This window comes from Saprolegnia diclina, assembly GCF_000281045.1.
Source record: "Saprolegnia diclina VS20 unplaced genomic scaffold supercont1.13, whole genome shotgun sequence".
In the NCBI taxonomy this organism is placed as follows: Eukaryota; Oomycota; class Saprolegniomycetes; order Saprolegniales; family Saprolegniaceae; genus Saprolegnia; species Saprolegnia diclina.
Genome location: NW_008246080.1, coordinates 416,437 through 436,509, shown reverse-complemented (window position 1 = coordinate 436,509; position 20,073 = coordinate 416,437). Strand labels below are relative to the sequence as shown.

Here is a 20,073-nt window from a genome sequence, read left to right as displayed (position 1 = left end):
GTGCCGACGCCCGCCGTCATCGTCTCGTCTTGTGTGCGCTCGCGCGAGATGCCAAAGTCGCTCAACTTGGCTTCACAGCCCGCTGCCATGAGCACGTTCTTGCTCTTGAGGTCGCGGTGGATGATCGTAGGCGAGAGACTGTGCAGGTACGCAAGAGCGTGGGCGATGCCGAGCGCAATTTTGATCTTCTCATGGCGCCGCCACTGGAGCTGCAGATGCGACTGCAGATACGTGTGGAGGTCGCCTTGGGGCATGTACTCGGTGACCGCGCAGAGGTTCTGGAGCGAGTCCCAGGCAAAGCCAACAAAGCGAACAATGTTGGGGTGCGTGAACGACGCCATGAGCCGGATCTCGTCGGCAAAGCCTTCAATCTCGGCCTCAGACGTCCGCTTGGAGTCGAGAAGGCGCTTGATAGCGACGACTTGGCCGTTGAACGAACCGAGCCAGACCTCGCCGAACGCACCTTTTGAGAGGAGCCGTGAGCAGGTGACAGCCGAGTACGGGACGCGCTTTTGGCTCAGCAACGGGTCGCGCTGGAACTCGTTGAGCGTGTGCGAGGCAGTCGTGATCGGCTGGTACGACCCCGTCCGGGTCTGCGTTGGCTGCGTCGAGGTCGTCACCGAGTACCGATCTCTTGGGCGCATCTCAATGTACCCAGGCTCGTCGGACGATTCTTGTTTGCGCCGACGTGAGAGACACCACCAGATACCTAGGGCCAGCAGTACCCCACCGCCAATGCCGATGCCGAGGATCGCGGCCGTTGAGAGGCCGGTGGATGCCGATGACGTTGACGATGCGGCGGTCGGCGCGCTGGTCGACGGACGAGGCGTCGCGTTGGCCTTTTGCGTCGCAATCGTCTTGAGCCATGCGTCCATGGCTTGCGAGTTGGAGGGCACACACCATCCTGTCGGCGGCACGCTGCCGTCAAACACCTGGCACGGAAACGTCGCGCCGGCGGGCGTCGTCTTGTCCGGACATGTGCCCCACTGCGGCTCGCTCGCCAGCTCTTGCGTGTGGATGGAGAAGATGAGCCAAAACTCCTTGTCGTTCCATGCGTGGCGCTGCAGGTTCGGGTACGGCGCTGCGCCGAGGCCCTGGCCGTCTTGCGCCCACATGCTGCTGTGGCTGTCCTTGATGTTGCCCATCGTGATTGTGCCCGTCGCGCCCCGCGTGTCCGGGCGCAGGCGGCCGCCATTCGAGTTTTCTTGCCGGAGGTAGACGCCAGAAGTCGCCGAATTGCACGGCCGCGTGGTGGCGTCGCTCTGGGAAGCCAAAAAGTCTGTCTTGGGGAGCGCGATGCTGGCCATGGACTCGCCGACCGAGCCGACGCAGCGCGTGTAGATGCGGCTGAGAGCGTTCACGTCGACGGTTGGGTTGGATGGGACAAAACCCATGTCCCAGAGAATGGCGAGTTTGGCGAGCGGCGGGAGGTCGTCCCAGGTCAAGTTGACCTTGTTGAGGCGCACGGTGATGGCTGCATCCGGCTTGGTAGGCGTCGCGCTGACGCCGATCGTGCTGGTGTTGAGGCCACTGAGCGCTTGGTACTTGGTGACCAGGTCCGCGTTCTCGAGCCACGAGTTGCTCGACATACCAAATGGATACTGTGTCGAGTGCGATGGCGGACTTTCTGGCGAATTGAGCCAATCAACGGGGCGTACTGTACTTGCGACGCTGTGATTGGCTACTGCGGGAGCTTTGCTGACGGGGATGTGCTGCGAGAAGATCGAAATTTCGCGTCCGCTGCAATTCACCTTCACTCGTACCGTAGTCTCTCGGTGCAACAGTACGGTGTATGCACCGGCATGGCGTAGACGCGGCAAGGAGGGAACGTACTGGTGATAGATATGTCGTCATGGGGTCCACTTCGAAACGATGCAACACCTCAGCGAACAGTGCCTCGGTGCGAGCAGTCGCTGGCCAGCCAGCACTGTGGGGCGCACTACAAGCTCGCTTCGGCAAGTGGCCAGTTTCGTTGCGCAGAGGAGGCTAGGCCCAAGGACATGTGGTGGACATGGTCGGATGATGATCATCCCGAAGCCGTTGGTTTTGACTTGGATGCCATCGTAGTGCTCTCGCCAGGTTATCGATGGGTGCCACGCATGCACATTTGCCCGTGAGTCTATGCCGAACCTTTTCATTGCGGACGAGCTATGGTATGATGCAGCGGTGGAGCCTCGCGGCGACGGGCAACTGGGTGAGGGGTTGATGCATTGCTGCTGAGATCGACTCCTAGCTGGCGCAAGCCACTGCGTTTCTGACTCCACGCGAAACCATCTCGACGACAGCGTTAGGATTGGACTTATACCCTTGTTGGCTAGGTACAAGAAACAAAGTAGTGTCGATCTACACGGAGCCGTACGAGGTGAAGCGTGCGTCGTCGCGTCGGGTCTCGAGCGCATATTGCTTGAAGCGGCTGACGAGCAGACACAGCGTAAAGAAAGCCACTTGGAGTAGAAAAATGCCGAGGTACCAAAATGGCGCGGTCGGCTGGTCAACGACCATAAAATCGTACGGCCAGGCACCGTCCAGGATCACGTTGTGGCTCGCCCATGTAAAGATGCCGTAGAGCAGTGGCCAGAGCGCAACGAGCGCGACATGACGAGGGGTGACGACGCGGTCGTTGAGCGCAAACTCGAGTCCAAAGCAGATCACGGTGATGCCGTGCTGGACCTTATACAGAGGTTCAGACAAGACGTCGGGGGTCGCGAGCAGCGTCCAAAAGTCAAAGGCCATAGACAGTGCCGACGTAAGGCACACGTCAAAGAGCAGATCCAGACGGACGTCGTCGCCGCGTGGTCGCACGCTGCTCTTGATGGCCAACACGAAGTATACCACCTGGAGCGTAATGTTCCAGGCCGTAAAATCGGCCAGCGACGCGCCCCAAGTCGTGTAGCAGTCGAGGGCCAAAGTGACGCTGTAGGGGACGAGGCAGGCCACGCGCCACACCAGGAGCAGGCGCGGGTACTGTGGCGGCGCAAGTCGCCTCGGCGCCCTCCGAAGGCAGCGGATTAACGCGCACAGCGCAGCCTCCAACTCGTACTCGATCGGGAGAGACCTGTCCCCCTGCCCCATAAAAATAAAAACAAAGTCGGCAGCTTTCTCGAAGTGGATGTCAACTTCGCTTTTGGCGTGTCAAATCCACTTCGAACTTCGAAATGAGATTGCCCTTTCTAGCTCCGAGAGAAGGAAGCCACCCAAGACTCTGTCTCCAAGGCGCTTATACCTGGGCGAAGACACGGTTAGCTTGCGATGTGGCGAAGCCTATCTGGCTCGACAAATGTCCTGCAAGATAGCCAGCAAAACATCCTATCATTCGGTGCCAGTTGGCGTTGCACAAGGTTGTGGCCGAGGTTGTTGGATCTCGTCTTTCGAGCATCGATGGACCAATCAGGACGGACTGCTCGAATCCAACTTACTTTATATTTCGCCGACGATGGTCTCTGCGACGGCCGACAGCTCCGACTACGTGAGCCGCTTCCAGGCGCTCTACAAGGCCAACGCAGTCTCGAGCGTCGCAACCATGTCCCATCCCAAGGTACTCGCGCAGCTCGCGCCCTTCAAGCTTTCTTGGGGCAGCCTTCCGACGCTCTTGCAGCAAGCGGTGCTCTGGGACCTCGGCCTCGTCGTCGCCACCGTCAGCGGCGCCGATAAGCTTGTCCAAGTCTACCCGCTCTGCTCGGCGTCCATGGACAACCTCTTCTTTCCGCCGGCGACGTTTCTCTCGCTTGACGGCACGTCGCCGCAGATCTGTCCATCCACTGCGTACACCAACTACACGCGGCAGTACGTCGCGTCCGGCCCGGGCCTCACGCCTGCGATTCGCTGTGCGATCGATGCGAGCGCGTCCGCTGTGCCCGATGGACAGTCGGCCATGTATGCCCAAGACGCACTAAGTGCGAGCGACGTGCCCGAGCCCCGGGTGTGGTCGCACCAGCAGTCGGGGCAGTCGTGGGTCATTCTCGCCATTCACTCTCTTCCCAAAACTTACGGGCGCGAGGCGACGTGGGGCAACTGCCCGGACGAAGCCCAGAAGCAGCGCAGCGCACTCACGATTCCTTGCGTCGTGTACAGCAGTCGCCCGACCACAGCGTCCTTTTGCGAGCCCACGACGCTCTCGCCCGCCATGACTTCGTGGCTCAAAGCGTACGCCAACCCTACCTCGGCGCCGTCATCGACGACTGCTACTCCGAACCTCGACCCGTCACCCGGACGCCCTTCGTCCGCAACGACGACCGAGGAGAGCTCGTCGGCCGTACTCGTCGGCGCGATTGTGGGTATTGTCGGCGGGCTTATCCTGGCCATCTTGCTCATCCTCGTCTACCGCCGTCGGAAGCGCCAGCAGCGCCGCAGTGAGATCCAGTTTGAGCCGTTCGAGCCGCCCATCACGTACGCCACCACCCGCGGCGACACGATCGAGTTGGTGCCACAGAGTTACCATGCGCTCGAGACGCCGCGGAGTCCATCGCACACCATTTGTGTTGCATGGAGTACGCACACGCAGCTCAATTCTGCGTCCGTGCAAGCGCTGCGCGTCAACATGGCGGACTTTGTCGCGACGGCGCAGCTCTCGACGTCGGTGGTCGCCGGCGCCCTGAGCCACCAAGCAGTGGTCGTCAAGTACGCTGAGATTGACGTCAACTTGGATACATTTGTTCAAAATATTGCGCTGCAGAGCTCGCTCAAGCACCGCAGTATCGCTGCGTTTGTCGGCTTTGGCTACGACCCGAACGACAAGGCGAGTCTTTGCGTCGTTGCCGAGTACCTTGCGTTCGGGACGCTCGAAGCCTTCCTGAGCGACCAAGCGGAGTGGTCGTGGGAGGCCAAGATGAGCGTCGCCCTGGACATTGCCCAGGGGTTGCAGTACCTCCACGACCACAGCGCCTTGGCCCCGCGCCTCCGAAGCCGCCATATCTTGCTCGTGTCGCACGAACACGCCAAGCTCGCGAATTTTAGCCTCACGACCCACGTCGCCACGCCCGACGTGACGTATTGGACCGCGCCCGAGGTCGTCCGCGGCGAGGCCTATTCGTCGGCGGCCGACATGTACGCGCTGGGGTGTGTTTTCGCCGAACTCGGTACGCGCGCACTTGCACGCGTCAAACTCGTGTCTTAGGTTTTGGATTGTCTAGATACGCACAAGCGACCGTACGCTGATGTGCCGCTGCCCGCAGCGACGATTGCCACGCGCGTCGTCGCCAAGGGGCTGCGGCCGTCCTTCACCGGGCACTGCCCCATCGACATTCGCAAGCTCGCCGACGAATGCCTCTTGTCCGACCCGGACGAGCGCCCCACCGCGTCCGAGGTGGCGGCCGAGCTCACCAAGATCCTGCACTACCACCGCGGCTCGGGCGGGGTGTTGACGCAGAATTAAGATCTTAGAGTACGATAGTACGTCATGTCATTTGTGTCGTGTCTCAAATCAAGGGTATTGGCAAGCGCGCCGTACGAGGTCGCTGTACGAGTTGCCGTATGTGTCGCAGTGTGTCACGTGGGCACTTTGGAAACGCAGATTGAGATGCACAGCGTCCAGAGCCTCACCCACAGCCAAAAGCGTCGTAGGGCGACGACCGACGAGTCGGACGAGTCTCCGCGTCGCCATCTGCGCAGCCACGGCCCGGCGAGCGAATGAAGTAGAAGAATACTGCTAGTCTCTACGTATGCGAAGTCTTTGTGTAATTATGAAGGTTTCGCGAAACACGTTCATATATACTAGTATAGCGGATGCGACAGTTGAGGCTAGGGTTGGCCAGTGCCGGACAAAATACTTTGTCATTTTAGGTGCTGCCCACCAATGGCTTTCACTTACGTCCTTGTTCATATGCGTGCGCGACGCCCACAGGGCGCTGACATGACATTGCGAGGTTCTTATATCCAATAACGTTATTGTCATGCACAGAGTTGGTCTTTCGAAACTACTGCATTTCTAATCATCTATTCTATTTACCGCCAATCCGAAAATATTGCCACGAGTTCTCTTGCGCTCGGTCGCATGGCCGGGTCAGCGTCGAGGCAGCGGGCGGCAATCACCTGGAGCTGCGCCGGACACGACTCTGAAAACGCCGGGCGGAGTCCTTCGTTCGTGATGCGGTGTACCATTGCGACCTGAGGCACGGCCTTCATATTCGGGTACGGGGCTTCCCGTGTGTCAATCTCGCAGAGCACGACGCCGAACGAGTAAATGTCGGCCATCTCCGAGTAGTGTTCGCCGAGCAGCACCTCGGGCGCCGTCCAAAAGATCGTGCCGACGCCCGCCGTCATCGTCTCGTCTTGTGTGCGCTCGCGCGAGATGCCAAAGTCGCTCAACTTGGCTTCGCAGCCCGCTGCCATGAGCACGTTCTTGCTCTTGAGGTCGCGGTGGATGATCGTAGGCGAGAGACTGTGCAGGTACGCAAGAGCGTGGGCGATGCCGAGCGCAATCTTGATCTTCTCATGGCGCCGCCACTGGAGCTGCAGATGCGACTGCAAATACGTGTGGAGGTCGCCTTGGGGCATGTACTCGGTGACCGCGCAGAGGTTCTGGAGCGAGTCCCAGGCAAAGCCAACAAAGCGGACAATGTTGGGGTGCGTGAACGACGCCATGAGCCGGATCTCGTCGGCAAAGCCTTCAATCTCGGCCTCAGACGTCCGCTTGGAGTCGAGAAGGCGCTTGATAGCGACGACTTGGCCGTTGAACGAGCCGAGCCAGACCTCGCCGAACGCACCTTTTGAGAGGAGCCGTGAGCAGGTGACAGCCGAGTACGGGACGCGCTTTTGGCTCAGCGACGGGTCGCGCTGGAACTCGTTGAGCGTGTGCGAGGCCGTGGCGATCGGTTGGTAAGACGTTGGCGGCGAGCCCGTCGCACCGCGCGGCGCGTTGGAGCGGTACGTCGTAAAGTCGCTGTGGGCGGTGGTTTGCTTGCGCCGACGCCGGATGTAGCACCAGGCGCCGAGACCAAGGAGCACCGCGCCAACGACTAGACAGACAATGAGCACCGTGTGGTTGCTACTGCTGCTGCCAATCGTGGGAGCTGGCGTGGGTGCTGGCGTCGATTTTTTGGCAAGTGCAATCTGGGCAAGCGACTGCGTCATCGTCGCCGACGGCGTCGGGAGGCACCACCCTGTCGGCGGCATGCTACCGTCAAACACTCGGCACGGGATCGTGAGCCCACCAGGCGTACTCGACGGCCCGCAAAAGCCAAAGCCGATTTCGTCGCCGGCGGTCTGCGTGTGGATCGCGTAGATGAGCCAAAACTCGTTGATCGACCACGCGTGGCGCATAATGTTGGGGAGCGGGTACGTGCTGAGGCCCTGCCCGTCCTGCGCCCACATGCTGCTGTGGCTGTCGGCGACGCCCGTCACGTTGGCAACCATGCACTTGGTCAAGGGTGCGAGCTTGCCGCCGTTCGAGTTTTCTTGACGGACGTACGTCGTGTTGATGGCCGATGACGTGCACGTGCGCACCGTCGCGTCGGCCTGCGACTGCAGAAAGGCTGCCTTGGAGAGTGCAATTGTCGCCATACTGTCACCGCTACCGCTGTTGCTACACTTGGTGTACACTTGCGTGACTTGGTTGTTGTCGGCTGTCGTGGTGCGCACAAAGCCCATGTCCCAGAGCAGGGCTTGCTTGTCGGCGTTGCCCAGGTCGGCCCATGTCAGCGACAAGGCCGCGAGCCGCGCTGCAACCGTTGGCGGTGGCGACTCGGGGTTCCAGATGGTCGCGTCCGAGACGTTGGCAGCCTTGAGCGCTTGGATCTTGGCCACCAGGTCGGCGCTCTCGAGCCATGTCGCGGCCATGGCGGATTGCCAAATGCGGCCTTTCTTCCGTTTGTTCTGGCATTTGTAAAAAACGAACGACCAATCCGGTGGCCGTATTTCCTTCACCAGCGTTTTCATTGGCCACAAGATCCATAGAACATGGCCCGAAAACAGAATCCAGGAGCGACAAACCCGCTCGATTCAACGGCAACGGCCGTCGCGCCGGTCAACGAGACGCCTTGTCATGTCCTGTACGATCAATGTACTCAAGGCCGACGAAGAGACGCTGTGGCCGCAATTGGGTGGTCCGCGGGCGGCGACATTCCCAGGCGTGTACCAACTGGCGCCTTCTGCCATCTCCAAGCCGGAGAGCTGCGCTGGCCTGTCATCCGAAACACCGCTGTCTCCTTCTCGCTCGAGTGGTGGCGATGCAAGCAGTAGGAGTATCGGTCCAGGAGAAGCAGTAGATACCAGCGGCACCTTGGGTAACTTCCGAAGCGACGGCTGAGAGGGCTGGGTTCGTACCACTACGTCCAACCAGCCAAATCGATCGTCGACGAGATCGTCTGCATCCCACCCGAAGATACTGGTACTCATGTCATTTGCCAGCGCCGGAGCCGAGACCCTTGATACCTCGATGGTACTCGCTGCCCATCAAGTTGATATTTATGCGTCGAAATTATACTGCCGATGCCAGAGGTTAGTCTTCATGCAGCTACACACGCTTCACTATCTGTTTAACGACTCGACGACGCAAGGATCATGCATGTACCTGCAACCTTGCGTTGACCTACCCCCACAAGCGTAAATTCAAAGTATAGCCTTTTGTGATATTAGCACAGAATCCTACCATGTCAAATTAAGTTAAAGTGCCGCTTAGATATGCGCGTCAGCGCGGAGTGCGTCGGTGAACCGGTCGCGAAGCTCCGAGATCGTTGGGCGCCGCGTCGGGTCTCGCTCCATGCACGCATTGGCCGTCGCCACAAACCACGCAGGCGCGTCACGAGTCAACGTCGGTCGCAGTGGCGCCGGCGCGCCGTCTTGGCCCGTGACCTTTTGTACAATGTGCATACTCGGCACGCCCTTGATATCCGCGTACGGTGCGTGCTGCGTGTCGAGCTCGGTCATGATGACGCCAAACGAGTAGACGTCGACGGACGCGTCGTACTTGAGGCCGAGGAGCACTTCGGGGGCCGTCCAGAACGCCGTGCCGACCCCCACGGTCATCGTCTCATCTGCAATTCGCTGCCGGGAAATACCAAAGTCGCTCAATTTCGCAACGAGCGCGTCGCTCAAGAGCACGTTCCGACCTTTCAAGTCCCGGTGGATCACGGGCGGGTCCAGCGTGTGGAGGTACTGGACCGCATTCAATACACCGAGACCAATCGCAATCTTGACGTCGTACGCGACAGCGCGATGAACTGCCAAGTAGCCCGAGACGTCGCCGTTCGCGAGGTACTCGGTGACAGCGCACATGTTTTGCAGCGTGTTCCAGCCAAAACCGAGAAAGTGCACAATGTTGGGGTGCGAGAAGAGCGCCATGAGTCGAATCTCGTCCGCAAAGCACTCGAGCTCGGCCGCGTCTGCGCGCTTGGCGTCCAGAATGCGCTTGATCGCGACGGGGCGCGGCGACGTATCGGTGAGCGTACCGAGCCAGACTTCGCCAAACGCGCCTTTCGAGAGCATGCGACTGTATGTGATCGACGAGTATGGCAGCCGCTTCGAGCACAAATACGGGTCTTCTTGGAACGCATTGAGCGCTTTGGACGACGTGGTGATGGTCTGCTTGGCCTGGCTTGAGCCATGGCCCGAGCCTGTCCCGAGCGTCGGCCGTGTCGCGTGGTAGTAGCTGCTCGTGGGGCTCTGCGAGCCGTCGTGGTCGCCGCGTGGCCGGCGTGGCCGGCGTAGACAGACATAGGCGATCACGCCCAGCAGCAAGAATGCGAGCACGGCGATGAGGACGATCGTCAGCGTCGAGACGGCGGGCTTAACCTCGTCGCGGTTCGTTTTGGCATCGTGGATCGCTGTGAGCCACTTGTCCATGGCACTCGACGGGCGCGGGAGACACCACTCGGTGTTCGGCGGTGAAAACACCAGACTCGAAAAGTTGCCCGGCTTGTAAACCGTGCACGGGACGATGAGCGACCCGGGCGCAGTCGTCGCCGGGCACTTGCCCCATGCGGTCTCGGTAAACTGCGCAGGCACCGTATGGATCGCAAAGAGGAGAAAGCTCGGGAAGCCAATGCTGTGCCACTCGTGGCGCCAGAGCCGCGGGTCCGGCACGGTCGTTGCGTCGAGGCCGTCCTGGGCCCACATGCTCGCGTAGCTGTTGGGCGTCGTGTCGGGCAGCAGTGGTACGGCGCACTTGACGACTTTACCGAGGAACATGCCATGTGCGTTCTCTTGCCGCGTGTAGTTGCCGTTGGCGCCGGCGCAGGTGCGCACGGTCGCATTCGCCTGCGACGCCAAGAAGGCCGCTTCCGAGACTGCGATCGACGCCATCGAGCTGCCCGAGTTGGTGTTACCATCGCACGCAGTGTATACTTGGGCGACGTCGTCCGGGAACGTGCTCGCGCGGACAAAGCCCATGTCCCAGAGCAGCGCCTCCTTGGCCAGCGCCGTGAGGTCCGGCCACACGAGGCCATAGCTGTCGAGGCGCGCCGTGGCCGGCGGCGGCGGCGACGACGGCACGAGCGCGTTGCCGACCACGCCGGCGCTGTCTAGTGCGCGGAAGCGAGCCACCAAGTCGGCGTTCTCAGCCCATGGTGTTGGCATCGTCTTGGCAACTGGCCGGATGTTGATCTTCGAAAGCGGTGGCGGCTTCAAGCATGTCGCATATCTCGCTTTAAAACAATGTCTCTGTTGCTGTATGCATTTTTAAAGTTTGGCGAATACTCGCCAAGGTCACGGGAGGTACTGAGCTGCTGATCGCCGAAGATGAGATCCTCGCACGCCTATCATCGAACGTCCTACGCACCTTGGGCCGACGCAGCGTAGGCTCCTACCGATTCGCTGGCTGGCGTGGTTGGTGCACCCGGTACATATTGTGCGTCGGTGAAATGGCGAGGACGGCTGTAGCGGGCGCGTGAAGCGGGTGCAAAGTCGGTGCCGTCCTGCGTGCAGCAGCGACACATGCGTGAGTTCGACCAGGTGGCTTGTGTCTCGGCCGTCTGTGTGAGCGGCGCCATCGCATTTTGTGGGGCATTGGCCAATCGCACGACGTTTGCATTTGCTTTTAAACCAATGAATGACTCGTACTCGGGTGCTCGACGTGCACAACAACCGCGATCAGCCGAACACGAAGTTGAAGCGCTTCGATCGACGACTGCCAGGCACGAGGGTATACTGGTTGCTCGACGGGCCTTCACAGAGCCAAGCTACTGGTTTAGTACCAAAGCGTGGCACCCGAGCTTTGGTGCACGGCCTCAAGGAACCTGCAAGCAATGTTGATTCGTCTTGTCTGTGATCGGCCTGTGATCCAGCGAGCCCGAGAACAGAGTGAGGCTTTCGTGCTTGATCGTGTCGACCCAAGGAGGCAAGAAATGGAGCTTGGAGATCGCCCAACGGTACGCAAAAATGAAATCCGAAAAGGACCCCGGATGGGACTGTGGTATACTGCGTTCGACTGGGTTCTGCAGCCAGTGGATCCTTGAAGCTTGACGGTGCGATGCAGAGATCGGACCGGAGTGTGTTTGGCTGAGAGGTTGCTCCGTGGCGCACGGCAATCAAGCTCCCAGTGTCATCACGTTGGCGTAAGTATAGAGAATTACTTGTCCTCGGTCGCAATTAGCCGTGTAATGTAAAGTAAATGATTTTGCGTTCAGCAATTGCTTCCACAGGCGTGCGACTTTGGTGAGAAGACGCGAGCTGCACCACCGTCGCGTCACGATTCCGCAGCAGGAGAAGTAGCTCTACCGGTATTCTTAATAACCCAGCGGGATGAATGGCCACTCAGAGTCCGAAATCTCGTTAGGATCATTTTGTAGCCTTTGCATCGCAAACAACGGCGAGCGCAGAGCGTCGTAGTACCTACAGCAAGCCTTGCTCCTGGCACGACATTGGTGCTAGCTCGTGGCCTTGACGTTAGTGTGATCCTCAATCTACTTGGTCGAGGCAGAGGATCCAACGTTGGGATATTTCCCGCCGTTTTTGCAGCAAGATCCAAACCTCCCAGAATGCATACGTATATGTAGTATGACAGTATTTCGATCCGCGACGGCGATTGGCCAAAATCTTTTGGCGGGACCTCTCAGGTAAGTTTCGTTTTGGGGTTTTGGCCGCGATGCGTGGAGGGGCGAGTGCGGACGAGATCGCCGCTGCCTTTGGCAGCCGCAGCTTGGCCCTCGAGGACGACGCTCTCGACACGTGCGTGGCCTTGTGCTTGGAGTTCGGCGTCTCGGGCGACGTCTTTGCCGACCACTGGGACGCCTACTCGATGAACGCCAACGTGAGCACGGCAACGAAGGACGCGCTTGCTGGCTTTCGCACGACGCTGAGCGAGAAGGCCAAGGCCAAGCCCAAGGCGCCGACCAAGTCGATCGTCAAGCGCGAGCCGCTCAGCGAGACGCCCAAGAAGCGCCCGCCGCCGTCGTCGTTCCAGAGCCCGGAGGCCAAGGCGCAGAAAGCGTCCGGCATCTTTTCGCCCTCGTACGCGGCCACCCATCCGCCATGCACGCAGGTATTCATGCTAAGATAGGTCGTTCCAGTCGCCGCCGTCGGCCGCCGAGTACGCGGGGCGGCAGAACGCTGGCGAAGTCGTCGACTCGTTCAACGCATCCCTCAAGGCGATGGTGCCCGAGACGACGCACGCGGCCGCCGTCAAGATTGCGCTTCTGGCGCCCGAAAAGCACATGCAGTCGTCGTCCAACTTTATGTACACGCCGAGCGCCGAGCGAGCGATCGCCCTCGATGCGCAGCTCGTCGCATTCCAGGAGGCACTCGCGGCCGCCCACCCCACCATGGAGTTTGGCGCGATCGGGGATCCGTCGCCAGCAACGGTCACGGTGGTCGGGCGCATCGTGTGCGAAGCCGCTGAAGGCAAACTCAACTCGAGCGTCGTGCAGCTCGAAGGCGCGCGTCCCTACTGCGGCGGGCAGCGTGTGCTCCTCGACCTGAGCCAAGTGCCATCGTTTGAAGTGTTTCCTGGCAAAGTACGTTGGGTCTACCTCTCCACTAGAATGGACCATATTTGTCCATTGTAGATTGTAGCCGTCGAGGGTGTCTACAGCGATTTGCGCAACCCGATGGCGGTTCGCCAAGTCATCGACGTACGTCCTTTCTATGTTTCTTATGACGTGGCGACACGCAGTGGAATAGCCGAGTATGCTGCCGCTGCCAACGACGCCCAAGGCGACGCTGCGGACACTCCACGCCACACACGGCGGCCCGGTGCGCCTCTTTATCGCGTCTGGGCCGTTCACGCCCAACACGGATGCCAACTACCAGCCGCTGCAAGACCTGTTTGCGGTCGCAATGAAGGAGCAGCCCGACGTGGTCATCCTCGTACGTCCCGTTCTCGTGATAGGACCACAAGAACTAACTTGGCGTTAGATTGGGCCGTTCATTGACGCCAACCACGCTAGCTTCAAAGATGGCATTGCCACGTACGACGACATGCTCGTGTCCTTTGACGATATCTTTCTCTTGCACAGTACGACACTTGATGGCGACGCAACCCTAAACCTTGTCCTCATGTTCGACTAACCTGCCTAGTCATGGCCCGCATCAACCAGCTACTCGCGGCCGTGCCGAATCTCCAAGTCGTGCTCATTCCGTCGTTGCGCGACGTCAACCACGCGTACGTGTACCCGCAGCCGCCGTTCGATCGCAAGAAGACTATGGAGGCACTCGACTCGAGCAGCTACAACAAGGTATCCTCGTATCCTCCTATCCTCGGATGTATAAAGGCGATGTATGTAGCGCGTGCACTTGATGTCGAATCCGTGCACGTTTGCCGTCCATGGGACCGTGTTTGGCGTCACGTCGTCGGATATTCTCTTGGAGCTTGGCGGCGCCGAGCTGCACCGGTCCGTTGTGTGTTTTATCCGACGAGGCTTGACGTGATGGTGGACCGTAGCGCGCAAAACCATTCGCAGCAGCGCCTCATTCGCCTCTCGGAGCAAGTGCTGCGCCAGAAAAGGTACACGCGTGGACTTGATACATTGAAAGATTCATGGAATTAGCTTTTTCCCGCTGTTTCCGTCGACGGCCGAGACACCGCTCGACCTCAAGTACATGGCGCAGTACGAGATGCCATTGACGCCCGATATCCTCGTGCTGCCGTCGGTTCTGAACCGCTTTTGCGGCGTACGAATACGACCCTCCGCCAACGCACTCATTTCTGATTGCGATATAGAGCGTCCAAGACACGTTGTGCATCAACCCGGGCCAGCTCTCGAAAGGCGTGGCCGGCGGGACGTACGCCAGCGTTACGATCCTACCGCTCCCTTCGTTGGCCAGTGGCGATGACGACGACCTCGTGTCGCATGACATTCTCAAGCGCACCGTGACCGAGATCAAGCGCATTTAAGCATTGACAACAAGCAAAGAAGACTGGAATACCATGTTGTCATCATCGACAGTCTAGCTCGTGTTGACGCCGCCATTTTGTGTCAGACCGAGACCATGTCATTCGGGTTGTGCGATGGCGTCTACCGCACACAGATCTCATATAAGACGATACGATGTCATTACGACAGAAGCGGTACGTCGGCCCGCGCGTCAGCGGCAAAGTCCGAGTGGTCGCCGCCCGTGACCGGGATCTTGGCGTGCCGGCCGGCCGAGTCGCGCCTACAGACGTATATGAGAGAGTCACGATGCGTCTTGATTTGCTTGATTTTATCGGACGTGAGGAGAAGCGACTGCGTGTCTTGGTAGAGCATCTTGAGGAGGCAGAGGACGCCGACGACAAGCATGACCTGCAGTACGGAAAAGACGTTGGCCCAGCCGCACGTCGTCGTGCACACATTTTGGAGCTAAAGCGAGTAGCACGTGTATCAACACGATTGATACATTGAAACATGGATACGACTACCGTGCACGTTTGTTCGCAGTGCGCGACGGCGCCGACGACAAATTGCATTAGCGCCGCGCCAAAGCTGCCAGTGCCGTCAATGATGCCAGCGACCGTCGCAAGCGCCGCTTGGTTGCCGTGGAGGGACGGGTGCGTGCCGAGGTCGGCGGAAATCGCAGTCGTGATGAGCGTCTCGGGGCCGCCCGTGAGAAGCCCGAGCGCAAACAGAATGACGGCGGTTTGGTGCTCGGTCGCGCCAAATAGAAAGTGCAGCACAATGCTACAGATATCAAAATTGGAAAAATATCAAGGTATCAAGAAACACCGACGCCGAGAGCACGAGCGAGACGACGACGTACGGCGACCGCACTTGCATGCGATCGGTCGCGTAGCCGCCCGAGACAGCACCGAGAATCGCTCCGCAGTCGTACAAAATCTATTTTGCACCATAAAACATACACCGATTTTGAAAATCGAGGAATCGACCGAGTAGAAATTGGCGCGGGACGTGTCCATCGAGAAGGCGACCGTGAGGTAGTAGGGGACCCAAAAGAAGAGCGAGTAGCTCACCGATTTGATGCATGCATACGCCAAGGCGTACGGCAATACCTAAACCATTGCTTCTCAAAGATAAACAGACCATTACGACGTACGCCAGGGATGAGCCAGGCACGCCAGAACGAGATCCCAGGCACATGCGCCGGCTTGGCGATCGTCGGCTCGAGAATATTCGGTTTGGTCACCGGTGTATCGGGCGTCTCGTTGGTGGCCACGAGCGACGGGACGTCGGCCGGGTCGGGAATTAAGAAACAGTACACAACAAGGGCGAGGAGCCAGAGCAAGCCGCCCGCGACAAGCAAGACGACCTTCCACGCAATCGACGCGTCCAAGTACGAGCAGAGAAGTCCGACGAGCGCGCCGCCGAAAATGTTGCCAAACGACGCACACCCGCTCCACAAGCCCATCGCAACTACGCATCAAGTCATAAATATCAACGTATCAAGTGCATGTCGTCGTACCGCCTCGTTCGTTGTGACCAAACCATTTGGACCTAAACACACGTTTACTAAGCGGAGAAGACTCGAGCTGCAACGTACATGACGGCCACGTTGGACGGCCAGCCGCACGACTGCACGAGGCCGTTGATGCCCCAGAGCACAACGAAAAACGCAAAGGCGTGCACGTTCGCAAAGCCCGCGAGGCCAAAGACGACGAGCGCAGCGCCGGTGCACACCATGCCAAGCGTGATGAAGAGGCGTAGGTCGACGCGGTCACCCATCATGCCGCTGACGTATAGGCCGGACGCATAGCAGCCCATGAAGACCATGTCCATGATGCCGTACATGTTGCTTTGGCTACTTGTCAAGGACGACACCATCCATTCTTCGCGGCTAAGCTCGCCCTTGATGGACGAGAAGGACTTGCGTGCGACGTGGAACATGGCGTAGCTGAAGAACGTGATCGCAAAGGTCCGCGCCTTGAGCTTCCAATGCACGCTACTCTCGTCCATGTCGTCGGCCATCGTTGCGGTCTCTTGCTTTGTGCTGGCCATCACCGTCGAGCCGACTTGATCTCTGGCGTCGCAGATGCGCTGGAACACTTGGCAGTGGACAGTGCCAGCATGCTTCGCCCAATCAGACAACGCCAATGTGTTTAAAACACATTGTGTTGCAAACGTTTTGTTCGACCCCCGAAAGTTGTTGACCCACCCGTCCTGCGTTTGCTGTCAAGGCGTCAAAGCCACGTTGACGTCGACCCCGTGCAGACTATCGTAATCGAAAAGCTTTGACAGATAGAGTAGCGCCTAGATTGCGATGCATTTAGGTCCCAGAATGGTGGCTGTTTCGTCCCTTCAAAGGCGGCACGCGAGTTGAAGATGGGGTATCTAGGGTGCAGATGTACCCATATTGTGAGAGAAATGCTGGATCCCAGTTTGTTCAAGTTGTGTATAAAGCTCTACTAGCGTTGGTAGTAAAACAGGGCAATTAAGTTTAGGTTCTGGTAACGTTATGCAATTATTCCCTGGTTCATACCGCCTCAAGGGATGGTTTTCGCACCGACTGGCACAAGAAATTGTCGTTATCAATGCAGGAAAATGAGATGTTGTGCCCGTGACTGCAAGCACCTAGCACAAAAATTGGGTCTCATTGCATTGAACGTAAGGGGCTACTAGCTGCTATACTGCAGTAGCAGGGTGCCGGTTGGAAATCAGTGACGGTTCGATTACCCGTTACTCGATTCGACTACCGGTTACTCGAAGATCTTACGTTCTTCGATTTTGGCCATGAAACCGCCGTTTCGTCGAGCCGAGTCGAACCGCTCGAGGCAATGACCAGCCGGTTTGACGCGATCTTGTCGGACGGTTTGCGCGCGAAGATTGGCTCATTTCCCAATTTGCTCCCGAACCCAGCAGCAGCCGATTGACGATGTGGAGCTCCCAGTCGGACGAGGACCATGACATGCTGGACGACGCTGCGTCGCAGGCGCCGGCGCAGGAAGACCCCGGCCAGCAGGTCGGCGGCGATGGCGAGAACCTCGACGAGGAGATGGCCGCCATGAAGCACGTCTTCCAGCGCATGTCGGAGAAGGTAGCATGCTGCATGTAGGACATTGGCGGAGATCTCATGCGACAATGCCATGCTGCGAAGAAAGCTCGGCAGAAGACCCAGGGCATGGCCGACTGCGTCCAGGTGTACACGGACGCGTTCCAGAAGGACCTCGACCAGCTCTTTGCGCTCGCCAAGAAGAAGCGCATCGCAGAAGCCCAGGGCGTCAACTCGACGATCCAAACCACCATGAAACAGATCGAGGAGCACAAGCGGGACCTCATGTACGTCGATGAGCCTCTCTTCGTGGCGATCCTCCCGTGTTCTTGCCTATAGGACCGTACACGAGACGTACGAGGCCAACTTTACCGCGAGTATCGAGCGTGTGGAGCAAGAGCTCGAGCGGCTCAAGGAGCTGCGCAAGACTGTCGTCGGCGCTTACGATACGGGAAAGCAGCAAGTCGAGGCTTCGTTCAAAGACGCGTTTGCGAACGTCGACGCGATGATTGTTCGTCTCCAAGCGGACTCGAGCGCCGTCCTCGTCGACACGTCGTACCTCGACGCGTTCCAAGCCGAGGCCGCACGCTTCGTCATAGAGTAGTGACTTTGCACGCAATGCATTGTGTTGTGCTCTCATTTGGTACCACTTGCTACGACATCGAGGCTAGTCCAAGATGCCCGATTCGAGAAGCAAGTGCTGAAACTTTTGAAAAACGACGAGCTGCTCTTCGTCCGTCAAGCGCTCGAGCACGCGCAAGATGTTGGAGACGCGGTCCGGACGCTGGATAAAGTTGGTAAAGTACACGAACGTGAACATGCCCATGATGATCTGACAGTCCATGCGGTCGACGACGCCGCCATGGCCCGGAATGCTCGTGCCAAAGTCCTTGATCTTGAACGCGCGCTTGAAGCCAGAAGCAAAAAAGCCACCAAACGGCGCGACGATCGACGCAAAGATGGCGAAGAACACCATGTGGTACTGGATCGGCGCCAATGTCAACTCGAGGAGCATCTCGGGCACGTACTGCGACAGCGTCGGGTACGCATGGAGCGGCAGTGGTACAAAGATTTGCGCGGGCGTGCAGCTCTTGAATGCGAGGTGAAAGCCGACTTGGGGGCACACCATCATCTCGTACTGCGCCATGAAGCGGGAAAAGCCCATCGACCAGAGCACGGTCGCGCCGTATGCGCCAATGAAGCCTTCCCACGTCTTCTTGGGCGACAGCTTTGGAATCAGCGGCGTCCGGCCCCAAAAGAACCCGAAAATGTACGCAAAGACGTCGTTGACAATGATGAGCGAGCACGGAAGCAGGAACCAGATGAGGCCTTCAAACATGTTGGAGATCATAAAGGTCGACTGCGCAACGATCATGAGCAGCGCGACGTGGCAGAACGCAAACTGCGAGAATTGGTACTTGTAGTGCTTGCGCTTCCGGAGGCTAAAGACGAACGAGACAAAGCCGACGACGTACAACGCGAACGAGATCGCCGTGTGGTGCTGCACGATGAAGCCCTTCTCGAGAAAGTAGAGGCCAAACACGTGGTCAAACTCGTGGACTTCAAAGTGGGGCATGAGCGCGCGGCCATAGACAAAGAACGTGCAGACAAAGAACCAGTAGTAGTACAGCCGGCGGAACATGGGCATCTCGTTCTCGACTTGGTGCTTGAACATGAGCGCGACGAGCTCGCCGTACATAATGGCCTGCAGCACAAACACGAGCGCGCAGCAACCCGGCTGCTTGAGGCCAAAGACGATGCCAAGGAAGGCCACGATCATGAGCAGCGTGTAGATCGTGCGCGTCTTGAAGCTTTGCCACTTCTTCGCTTTGTCCTCGTCCACGAGCAACGTCACGTCCTTGGCCTTGGTCGTAAAGTCCCAGCGCGGCTCGCGCCAGCCCGTCGCTGGCTGCTCGACCATCGAGTCGGAGCTCTCGTCGGTCTCGTCGCGCCGGCGATGCTTGGCCTCGCGCCGCCGACGAACCACGGCTCCACTCGACATTCGCAGTTGGATTTCGAAAAACGTCATAACGGCGAAGGCGTTTTATAGGTTGGATAAGGCGGTTAAAACAAAGAATGCCTGCGTTGAACGCATATGGACACGGTATATGCGCTAAACGCAACGAGTGGTCGAAATACGAGGCACTAAAAAAATCTGAAAAATGCAAGCAAATAATGCGACACGAGCGGAGGATCATGAAGACGCCGCTGGAATGATGGAAGGTGGATGATGCCAGTGTTTGGATTGTGATGAAATAGCACAGAATTCAGGCCCATCAACTGAGCTATCAACTGCCCGGCACGACGCCAGTAGCGATAGGCCAAGAGACCAAGCAACGGCCTTTTCTTGGTCGCTGGCGTCCTTTTTCGAGTTTGCTGTGACGACGGTACCTCCGTGACGATGTGCTGTAGACGTCGCCAGTGTCTAGCATCGTCCGTCGCCCACCCAAGACGCGGTTCTGTGAGCAGTGAGTGCTTGCAAGCGCTCAACCTTCTCGCCGTAAAACGATATACACATTCGTCAATGGCACTTGGGCCTGTAAATATAGGGCGGTGGGCCGCCTTTTGCAGGAGCTGGGGAGGTGGCAATGATCGGCCATCGACTGCGCGGCCGAGGGTATGGGCATTACATGCACGGTGCGTCGTCTGGCGCGTTGAGGGGGCTGCGATTTATGTCGACGCAAATGCGTCTCTGTTGCGGCACAAAAGTGCAAGTGTGTCACGGTATCTCTCTTACGCCAACACAGGTGGCAACGCTGTCGCAAATGTGCAACACGTCGATAC

The 20,073-nt window shown here is 58.6% G+C and overlaps 9 protein-coding genes across 9 annotated transcripts; 3 read left to right on the top strand and 6 right to left on the bottom strand.

Moving 5' to 3' along the window:
- Positions 1-16: 16 nt before the first annotated feature.
- SDRG_05108 (serine/threonine protein kinase) lies at positions 17-1,589 on the bottom strand (the record flags this gene model as incomplete). The annotated part of the gene is made up of 2 exons (XM_008610803.1): positions 17-23; positions 67-1,589. The coding sequence occupies 2 exons, from the start codon at positions 1,587-1,589 to the stop codon at positions 17-19; spliced, it is 1,530 nt and encodes a 509-aa protein (XP_008609025.1).
- A 686-nt stretch (positions 1,590-2,275) lies between these two features.
- Positions 2,276-3,072, bottom strand: SDRG_05107 (hypothetical protein; the record flags this gene model as incomplete). Its single annotated transcript, XM_008610802.1, has 1 exon — positions 2,276-3,072. The coding sequence occupies one exon, from the start codon at positions 3,070-3,072 to the stop codon at positions 2,344-2,346; it is 729 nt and encodes a 242-aa protein (XP_008609024.1). The 3' UTR covers positions 2,276-2,343.
- A 234-nt stretch (positions 3,073-3,306) lies between these two features.
- SDRG_05106 (TKL protein kinase) lies at positions 3,307-5,618 on the top strand. The gene is made up of 2 exons (XM_008610801.1): positions 3,307-5,075; positions 5,130-5,618. Exons 1-2 carry the CDS (start codon positions 3,434-3,436, stop codon positions 5,369-5,371), a joined length of 1,884 nt encoding a protein of 627 aa, XP_008609023.1. The 5' UTR covers positions 3,307-3,433; the 3' UTR covers positions 5,372-5,618.
- Positions 5,619-5,755: 137 nt separating this feature from the next.
- On the bottom strand, positions 5,756-7,776 carry SDRG_05105 (TKL protein kinase). Its single transcript, XM_008610800.1, has one exon. It carries the CDS (start codon positions 7,771-7,773, stop codon positions 5,941-5,943), a length of 1,833 nt encoding a protein of 610 aa, XP_008609022.1. The 5' UTR covers positions 7,774-7,776; the 3' UTR covers positions 5,756-5,940.
- Positions 7,777-8,470: 694 nt separating this feature from the next.
- Positions 8,471-10,509, bottom strand: SDRG_05104 (TKL protein kinase; the record flags this gene model as incomplete). The annotated part of the gene is made up of 2 exons (XM_008610799.1): positions 8,471-8,524; positions 8,585-10,509. The coding sequence occupies one exon, from the start codon at positions 10,507-10,509 to the stop codon at positions 8,611-8,613; it is 1,899 nt and encodes a 632-aa protein (XP_008609021.1). The 3' UTR covers positions 8,471-8,524; positions 8,585-8,610.
- Positions 10,510-11,993: 1,484 nt separating this feature from the next.
- Positions 11,994-14,320, top strand: SDRG_05103 (hypothetical protein). Its single transcript, XM_008610798.1, has 10 exons — positions 11,994-12,381; positions 12,431-12,884; positions 12,936-13,001; positions 13,051-13,236; positions 13,285-13,384; positions 13,447-13,604; positions 13,654-13,760; positions 13,811-13,873; positions 13,917-14,040; positions 14,090-14,320. The coding sequence occupies exons 1-10, from the start codon at positions 12,017-12,019 to the stop codon at positions 14,261-14,263; spliced, it is 1,797 nt and encodes a 598-aa protein (XP_008609020.1). The 5' UTR covers positions 11,994-12,016; the 3' UTR covers positions 14,264-14,320.
- Positions 14,243-16,358, bottom strand: SDRG_05102 (hypothetical protein). Its single transcript, XM_008610797.1, has 9 exons — positions 15,844-16,358; positions 15,766-15,797; positions 15,400-15,716; positions 15,233-15,355; positions 15,076-15,182; positions 14,768-15,026; positions 14,581-14,708; positions 14,442-14,523; positions 14,243-14,384 (listed from the first exon to the last, which is right to left on the bottom strand). Exons 1-9 carry the CDS (start codon positions 16,296-16,298, stop codon positions 14,346-14,348), a joined length of 1,542 nt encoding a protein of 513 aa, XP_008609019.1. The 5' UTR covers positions 16,299-16,358; the 3' UTR covers positions 14,243-14,345.
- Positions 16,359-17,091: 733 nt separating this feature from the next.
- On the top strand, positions 17,092-17,928 carry SDRG_05101 (hypothetical protein). Its single transcript, XM_008610796.1, has 3 exons — positions 17,092-17,334; positions 17,395-17,576; positions 17,629-17,928. The coding sequence occupies exons 1-3, from the start codon at positions 17,173-17,175 to the stop codon at positions 17,891-17,893; spliced, it is 609 nt and encodes a 202-aa protein (XP_008609018.1). The 5' UTR covers positions 17,092-17,172; the 3' UTR covers positions 17,894-17,928.
- SDRG_05100 (hypothetical protein) lies at positions 17,891-19,343 on the bottom strand. Its single transcript, XM_008610795.1, has one exon. It carries the CDS (start codon positions 19,316-19,318, stop codon positions 17,957-17,959), a length of 1,362 nt encoding a protein of 453 aa, XP_008609017.1. The 5' UTR covers positions 19,319-19,343; the 3' UTR covers positions 17,891-17,956.
- Between the last annotated feature and the right edge of the window lie 730 nt (positions 19,344-20,073).

Bases quoted from the DNA above. Each gene is read 5' to 3' on its own strand.
- SDRG_05106 (XM_008610801.1), top strand. From the start codon at position 3,434: ATGGTCTCTGCGACGGCCGACAGCTCCGACTACGTGAGCCGCTTCCAG. The intron at 5,076-5,129 runs GTACGCGCGCAC...TGGATTGTCTAG, and splicing joins GTGTGTTTTCGCCGAACTCG to ATACGCACAAGCGACCGTAC.
- SDRG_05105 (XM_008610800.1), bottom strand. From the start codon at position 7,773: ATGGCCGCGACATGGCTCGAGAGCGCCGACCTGGTGGCCAAGATCCAA.
- SDRG_05103 (XM_008610798.1), top strand. From the start codon at position 12,017: ATGCGTGGAGGGGCGAGTGCGGACGAGATCGCCGCTGCCTTTGGCAGC. The intron at 13,002-13,050 runs GTACGTCCTTTC...GCAGTGGAATAG, and splicing joins CGGTTCGCCAAGTCATCGAC to CCGAGTATGCTGCCGCTGCC. The intron at 13,761-13,810 runs GTCCGTTGTGTG...GGTGGACCGTAG, and splicing joins GGCGGCGCCGAGCTGCACCG to CGCGCAAAACCATTCGCAGC.
- SDRG_05102 (XM_008610797.1), bottom strand. From the start codon at position 16,298: ATGGCCAGCACAAAGCAAGAGACCGCAACGATGGCCGACGACATGGAC. The intron at 15,798-15,843 runs GTACGTTGCAGC...ACGTGTGTTTAG, and splicing joins CCGTCCAACGTGGCCGTCAT to GTCCAAATGGTTTGGTCACA. The intron at 15,717-15,765 runs GTACGACGACAT...CTTGATGCGTAG, and splicing joins TGGTCACAACGAACGAGGCG to TTGCGATGGGCTTGTGGAGC.
- SDRG_05101 (XM_008610796.1), top strand. From the start codon at position 17,173: ATGTGGAGCTCCCAGTCGGACGAGGACCATGACATGCTGGACGACGCT. The intron at 17,335-17,394 runs GTAGCATGCTGC...CATGCTGCGAAG, and splicing joins TCCAGCGCATGTCGGAGAAG to AAAGCTCGGCAGAAGACCCA. The intron at 17,577-17,628 runs GTACGTCGATGA...TCTTGCCTATAG, and splicing joins GAGCACAAGCGGGACCTCAT to GACCGTACACGAGACGTACG.
- SDRG_05100 (XM_008610795.1), bottom strand. From the start codon at position 19,318: ATGACGTTTTTCGAAATCCAACTGCGAATGTCGAGTGGAGCCGTGGTT.